At 41.2% G+C, this 8,027-nt stretch overlaps 1 protein-coding gene across 16 annotated transcripts in view; it reads right to left on the bottom strand.

Annotated features, from left to right (window-relative positions):
* The window catches only part of DOCK7 (dedicator of cytokinesis 7), a 97,624-nt gene that overhangs the window by 40,183 nt on the left and 49,414 nt on the right, over positions 1 to 8,027 (bottom strand). For all 16 annotated transcript variants that reach the window (XR_011810839.1, XM_072041443.1, XM_072041445.1 and 13 more), the window contains exons 15-20: positions 3,906 to 4,023; positions 2,968 to 3,038; positions 1,989 to 2,127; positions 1,703 to 1,804; positions 1,351 to 1,437; positions 338 to 569 (exon numbers count right to left, since the gene is read on the bottom strand). Coding sequence is in view for 15 of the 16 variants with exons in the window: in XM_072041443.1 (XP_071897544.1) it covers positions 338 to 569; positions 1,351 to 1,437; positions 1,703 to 1,804; positions 1,989 to 2,127; positions 2,968 to 3,038; positions 3,906 to 4,023 (749 nt within the window). In the remaining variant the exon portion in view is untranslated. The remainder of the gene's footprint in view (positions 1 to 337; positions 570 to 1,350; positions 1,438 to 1,702; positions 1,805 to 1,988; positions 2,128 to 2,967; positions 3,039 to 3,905; positions 4,024 to 8,027) is intronic.

Below are 8,027 nucleotides of genomic sequence, written 5' to 3' on the forward strand. Positions count from 1 at the left end.
GGCTTAGTTTCTGAATGTCAGTATGGAGACACCTTAACAGGCTCCAATGCTAAGAAAGTGCTGGGCATCCAATTTACAAAAGTCAGGCTCCTTTCTGGTACCTCAACTTGGACACCAAATTACTAGCCATTCTTGAAAACCTCTGCATTAAATATTGCTCCTGTGTATGTCACCACTGATCTGGATGCCAGCATGTTTTATTTTGAAGATACATGGTATATTAGTGGCACTAAAATAAAGCATAAAAATGGACTTCTTTATTTCTACATAAATATGATAAAATTGGAAGTGTCAAACTCTCAGCTATGTAATTCTCTATAAAACTTAAATAAAATACCTATTTGGCCTGCAATGACAGGAGGTCTTACTACCAGAAGAATCAGTTTGTCAAGCAGGAGATGAAGAAATCGCACTACCGGCTCCAGTTGAGAGGAATTTAAAGCTGAAATGCTGCTCTTCAGTTCATTTTCCAAGTTGTTTTCCATAATTCTCATGTCTCCTATTCGCACAGGGAACATGTGCTCATCCAGAGCATGGACAAGTGCAAAGAACTTGTCAAGATAAGGGTCCTACACATAAGCAAAAAATAATAATCAGCAAGAAGCTTCCAAAGGAACACTGCTTTCTGTGGACTTGTGGCTCGTGGGTGGATTATCTCTATGTCTTTCACTGTCTTCTATCTAACTATTTAATCTCACAAAATTAGCAGAAATACAACATCTGAGAGCTCTGCCTATATGTCTTATTCAACTAAAATCAACCAATGTTCGGAAATGGTCGGGGCAAAACTAGAGAACCCACAGACTGCATTTCTAAGAATTTAGAAAAACAGACAAAAATACACTAAAGCTATGGTACTAATTACAGCACAAATAAAATACACAAAAAAAAAACATCAAAATGAAGTATGAGGAATTAATAAACTAAAAGCTGAAATGATTAGTCAAAACAATTGCCATCTTTCATTTTGGATCAAAGAAAGACACACAAAAAATACACAGAGAAACAAAAGAGGCAGAGGGGAAAAGGCAAAACAAGAAAACGTATGCCTAGACTGCATGTTAGATCTGTTGTAATAAAAAACAACAGTCTGAGGTCTGAAAACAGTGTTGGCCATTCAACCCTTGTGAATAAAGGCCAAACTACTCATGTTTTTCAGCAGAACTTCTCAAATATACTCACAGCAGAATGTGGAATAACAGGTCTGCTGGCTCAGAACTGAAAACGAGATTGCAATTTCACTACAAGTAATTACTGTACCCTTCATAGTATCAACTTCGACAGTATTTCAACTGTCAAAAGATTATCAGGCTCTTCATATTCCAATGACTAATTACAGCACAAACATACCTGAGTATGGAGGGATGATACAGCAACAACCTCTACATTGAAAACTCCTTTGTGATTATCCACCCACTTCATTCCGGGAAGTGGAACCTGCAGGTTAGCACAAAGATGAATGGGGATGTGACAGAAAGTAAAGCTACAGTAATTCTCATTAAAATTGCCATTTCTTTTCATTTTACTGTCAGATCATACACGTGTACCCATGCATAAAGACACACGTTTGTCTAAACTTGGCATTTAGGAAATAAGAGTTAAAAATACACATGCACACATAAACATATAGGTACATATATATCCTCTCACTTTTTTGACAGAAGAATTCTCCTCCTGATTTTCAAAACAAAGAACAACTCACCTCTGGAGAAAGCACTGAATAAGCCTGGGGTGGTTTTTCCAATGAAACAGGTAGGCAGAACTGACCAGTCTTTAACCGTCCATTTTGAAGCATCGGTATCCACTTTAAAGAAAAGGAATTAAAAAATAATAAAAACCAAAAAATTCTCCAGGCTTTCTTGAACTTTGCAGGCTTGACTATCTCAAACTCTAAAATAGTATATATATCGACAATGATGCTAAACAAAATGCAAATAAATGCATTATGGATGTATCCTGAGCTGAAAAATAGATTGAAAGACACTCACGGTATATCCAACTGGAGTCTCCAGGGGAGTGTTTTGCTTTTGTTGGCAGCTGACATGGTAGAAAGTAAAAAGCAGATGGTGGTGATCGGTTAAAGTGGCAGGAAGCTTAATCTTGATTTCCTCATGAAAATCAGGCGACCTGTGAAGAGACCAGACACTCAACTGAGTCATCAATATAAGCAGTGTGGTTTACTATCTCATGCTTGAGATCTTTTAAGTATCTGGAAGGAAAGAGTTTTATGGACTATCCAAAGAGATTAAAAGCTTCACTTTCTAATTACCAAGGACTGGAAAAACTTCCAGTGTACATTTCCAGTGCATAAAATATGCAAGCAGCAGCCTGGTGCTTGCTGCACTGCAGTTCCCCCTGTCCCCTCCCCTCACACAGGGATTCTGAATTGCACTGCTCCCCACGAGCAATGAACTCTTGTCACAGGGTGGAGATTGCCACCGTACCCAGTCTGAAGGAGAGGATTTTCTCCCTGGTACAACCACAAAGACAGGCAGCATGGTAAGGCCAGACTCGACACTCCTTACCTGAGCTGCTGTGACGCTGTTTTCAAGACCAAGTATTTCCAATTTGTAACTATAGCCTAAAAGGCTCTAAGTACCTAATTGCTCAACACAATAATAAAGCACATGCTAACAAGAGTTTATAACATAAATCATCATGCCTAACTTGAAGCTTCTATATAAAGCATCTGCTGACTTGAGCTAAGTGCTCAGGATCAGGGCCTCTGACACGATGCTTTTGATTTGTACCAGAGCACACAAAGATTCAGTCTCCTCGTCGCTGCAAAGCTCTAATGACATCAACTGACACTGGAGGTGTTGCTGTAAGTGCTATGCACACAGTCATTGCTCCATAAATAACATAAATAACAGTGAGACAGATTCACAGTGGTAAAACTTCTTTTGGGTGGAACCACGCTATATCCATTGGGAGCCACGTCTGCTTACATACTGCCGTATGTTTTACCTGTTGTGATAGACTACAGCTGTGTAAGCTTCTTTGGAAAATTCAGGACAGCTAGATTTGCCAAAGATGACCTGTAAAAAAGAAAAAAAATCAACAGAAATCCCCCATAAAACCGTGCCAAGAAGCTGTTCCACAATCCTATTTACAGCTCTATTAACGGGTCTGTGCAGCTCTGTGCGGTTGCAACTACTTGGTACGTGCCCCTTCACTTCTATGCAACATTTTACCCAGTCACTGAGGAGTTTACAATTTTAATAATCCCATTTGCACATGCACACAGATACAGCTGAAGAACTGATGCATGTAAACATTGCCAGCCAGAGCCAATGAGAGATTTTCCCCGCTATTTAGCAGATGCAAAAGAGCAAAAATCAGGGAGATCATGAATTCAGGAGAAATTAGAGGAAAGGAGGGAAGGGAGAGAAGATCAGGAGAATCAGGACAACAGAGCTCAGATATGGCAAACTAAGGAGAACAGAGGAAATTAACAAGTGAGTAACAACAAATAGGGGATTTTCTTCACAAAGTCTCAAACCACACTACAAGGAAGGGCAGTTTCACAAGAGCTGTACAAGTACAGCCTAAGGGGGAAGCACCTCACACCTAAACCTTCACCAAGTGCTGATCACTTCTGGCACCGAACACAAGTATAACTATCACCCTTCATTTCTCAGGCATGGAAGCAAACACTACTCCAAGCACAGGGTGTCCGCTGCCAACTTCTTGGGTTAAAATACTACTACATTGTTATTTTGCATACTCCATACAAACGCCCTCTATAAACACCTTGAGATGTTCTGATTGCGTGCTTCCTGGAACTTTGGGTTTTGAAACGTATTTCAGTGAGGTTTCTTTAACACAGGGATTTTATGGCTGTAATGTGTATCCTGTCTTGTCGGCACGCAGCATTCACACTGAGCACAAAGCTCTCCCCTCACCGGCATAGCATTGCTGGGGTCCTCTCCATACATGAACTGGACTTTGACAGTGATATTCCTGGCAGATCCTTGGCGGTTGGCGAAGTTAAGGCTCTGAGGATAGACGTAAAGAAGGTTCCTGCAAGAGACAAAGGCACCTCTGTGAGAATGACAGCATTCACACCGTTATTAGTGCTGTTATTTAACCCCTAAGGAAACAGAATCAGAGCAAAGACTTTGTTATTTTCCATTAGGCAGTGGTTTCTCTTGAAGACACGTGCACACCCGCACAAGTGACTTGATAATGACCTCTTCTTTAGACATCAGAAGTCTTAACTCATGTGGTATTTTGGAACAGTTCCTGTTTATAAAGATCCTTGAAAAATATATCAAAAATTTCCCAGTGATTACACTATTTAGCAAGTTCAAGTGGAGAGAAAACATCTCAGGAGAGTGGCTGGTTTCTGTTGAATACCTTCTTTGTTGTGACTTTTTTTTTTTTTAATTTCCTTTCACCTTTCATAAATTCAGGTTACAACTCTCCTGTGACAACGGACTGACCTAAATTGACATCTGTATTCTTGTATTTTCAGCAGATAGGGAACCTCTGCAATGCCTCAGAGGAGATGGTGTTTTCAATTCCACACCCCAGTACCCACTCGGTGAAAGACGGGGATCAACCAAAACTGCCAGCTGAGAAGCCAGAGTTTGGACAAATTAATCCCATCCAAAGACTTGGTTCTGACATTCTCAGCTCCGTTTGCCCCCTGATACCCCGCGTGCTCCCCTCTGTGCCACCACCACCCAACGCTGGGCTTGAGGAAAGCTCTAAGGGCCTGAGAAGGAACCTCCTCAAGGGCAGTGTGGCTGCAGAGCTCCATCAGGCTACGTGGGGCCGCGTTACGGAGCCAGACTTCTTCACCCCTCCAGGCAGAGGAATATGCTTAGCTGACACATGGGAAATTTATTCCCTTTCAAGTCCTTCATGCTGAATTAAGTTCTTGAATCCCAGCCCCGTTGGTCGCTTTGCCTAATCAATGTTCTCTTACTGTTTCAGAGGGGGCCTGTGCCTTTTTTGTGGCTCTACTAAATTACTTTGTTCTGGCATGAATACATTTGCTCCTTGATGTTCTTTTTAAAATGAAAATGGATATGAAAATTTACTCTAAAATGTACATTGCTCATAAAACTTTTATTAAGTATTATTAGTGCTTAAGAGAAGGATTTAATGTATTTGGGAAGCCTGGCTACAGGATCCCTACACTAAGGGCGGTCTTGTGCTGGGGATTGATTTACGCTGGATAGCAGGGAGGAACCTAAACCAAGCCTGCAGTTCTCCTACCAGCTCTTCTGCTGTGGCCTGGGAGAAAAGGAGTCATTTCAGCAGCTTGATGAGAGAAATGCTAAGACCTTGGAAGAGAATGAGATAGTTTACCTTGGTACCCTCTTTCCTTGGGTCATTACACTGTAAATCCTCATCTCACTACTTGTATGCACAAATATCAAAGCTCAGTAGTGCTTGCAGGACACCAGAGGTGTAACCAGCACCCTCTGAAAACAGTGAGGGGAAGGATCTACCACGAAAATAACACTGCAGCACCAACAACCAGGCCAGGTATACAATGACAAAACAAAAGGACAGCTAATCCTTATGCTTCCAAGCAACAGCTACCTCCTGATGATTATTCACTGATTCCTACCAATAAAAGTTTCAGCCAAAAGCTTTAAACCCAAGGACTTGTGTCTGGAGCCGTTATTACAATGCCCTGCAAAATGTATGCAAAGCTTACATTATTATCTCAAACAGATCTCAAAAGTACTTTTACCTCCGTAAAAATGAATGGCTAAAGTGCAAAGGCTTCCCAAGCCTTGGATATAATGGCACCAGGCACTCTCCTAAATATTTATTCAATGTGATTGTAGCCATTTTCCAAATTTCTTCATAAATGTATTAAAACATTAAGAGCTGGTCCTAACTCATAAAGGGGATGTCTACCCGTTATTAAAATTCTCCTTTTCAGTAAATCCCAGAGACCTTTTTCTTTGCTTTATTCCTACTATAAAAATCATTTAAAGCCCACTTAAAGAGGGTCACCCAGGTGCATCAAAGATCTTTAGGACCATGTTTATTAAATGCATCTTTTCCTGACTGGGCTAACAGCTCTCAGGGACAGGATTTCTCCTTACAGTTTCCACAGCTCCCAAACCTTATGGTTTCACCATACCAGAGGGCCTTCCTTCCCCTGTCTTCCTGAGTCTCGCTTCGCTTGTGGGCTGTGTGACTGTTGTGACATCCAAGACCTGGAGGGTGGCATTTTCAAGAGCACTTAGCACTGCCTGACTTTATTGGCACTGGCATTAATACGGCAACATCTACAGCTGCATGTGCTTAGCAGCCAGTCGTGAACTTTTAACACTTGACATCAGAGCATTTTGACTGCCTTTCCCCTTCACAAAGCAAACCTTCCCACGGGGCAGTGCCACATCTGAGCAGTGCTCGGGGACAAGCAAGGTCCCATTTCATGCTGTTGGCTGAGCTGCGGTGGCATTGGTGCATGGGGACATGCAGGAGCTTCTTCTGCTGCAGAAACCTGGTAAAATCATCTCCAATTGTTTGCTTATTGGCATTTCTTGAGCAATTTCCTCTATTTTTCCGAAGACTAAGGAACAAAGATTTTTGGAGGTAATGTGGACAATACAAAGCTATTTAAAACAGAACTAAAAAAACTCTTCAACACAATTTCTTTGAAACCACAAAGCCACCCCAAGTATTTTCAAGTGGATTGTGGAAAGTTTTGGTTTTTTTTTAATGTATTTTTTTTCTAACTTTTGCAACCAGTTCTTCAAGTTTTGCAGCCCCAAATCCCTGTGTCGGATGCCAAAGGCTGGACTTTGTTCCCTATTACAGAGCAGTGTCAGGCCCAGATAAAAACTTTACCTAAACGTCATCTACACAAGTGACAGTCTGAGGACTTTCCCTACAGAAAATACCACTACAATGAAAGCACATTTTATCTACTTTTTAAACACTGGAATTGTTTAAATGGGGTTATCAGGTAAAATGTTATCTCAGTCTATCATTCAAAGTAAAAACTATCACGTGTTTCAGGGGTAAGCTCTTAAGATCCCCAAGAAATCCCCACATAGGCACAATATGCGAGCAAACCAGATCTTGCACGTGTGTGGGGTTTGGTTTTTCTTTTTTGGTTTTTGATTTTTTAACTCATTTGAACATCTCTTCATGTATTTCCATTGCTATTAAGAAATGAGAAAATGCTGCAGGAATGATGACTCGAAGCAAACCTTTCAGGCTGATTACCACCCAGTGAATAACCCTAATTGTTCTAGCAATTTTTCTAACAGATTTTCATCAGGACCAGGTAAACACAGATTTGATGAGTTTCTTTAGTGACGGCCTGTAACCAGATTCCTTGTTGCCTACAGGCTTCCAGTCTCAAATGAGCAATTAAGCACGGAGCTGCTCCCTACCACGTGCTACACCTGCCTGCAGCGAGCAGATGCAGCCCAGGATCATGCAGGGGGGCTCAGCTCCTGCTTTGCAAAGGGCAGCAGCAGAGAACCAGAAGAGCACTGAGTTGGCCAGAACCCCTCTTTCTGCACTTCTGCACTTAGAGAACTAGGAGGGCTGTGAGGTTATCTCTGCACTGGTCTGTACATATCTCAGGCCTCTTTCCAGTTCAGAAAGGATTTCTAGGTAAAAGGACTGTCCAGCTGAAATATTTTAAGAGCTGCTCAACACCACACTGCAGTTCAAATGAAGCAAAGGCTGCTCAGACAGTACAGTAAGCCAAATCCTGCCGGTACAAAACATTCACCAATTAATCAGAGATCGAAAATACACTCGTGTTATTTAATTATTTGGGGGGAAGGGGCAGGTTACCTGCACATTATCAACCCTTCATCACACAAGAATTCATTGTATGAGATAACAATTTTGTAAATAGTTTTTCTATTGATGCTTCGTATTGTACACATATATGTACATGGACAACAACAAAAAAAAAAGTCTATCAAAAACCTGAAAATCCTCCAAAGTACAGGCTATATTAAGCATGGACTGATTTTTGGATTGCTATGAGAGATTCCAGAAAGAAAAATACCTTTCATTCACACTGCACTACT

Source organism: Anas platyrhynchos, chromosome 8 (genome assembly GCF_047663525.1).
Source record: "Anas platyrhynchos isolate ZD024472 breed Pekin duck chromosome 8, IASCAAS_PekinDuck_T2T, whole genome shotgun sequence".
NCBI lineage: Eukaryota > Metazoa > Chordata > Aves > Anseriformes > Anatidae > Anas > Anas platyrhynchos.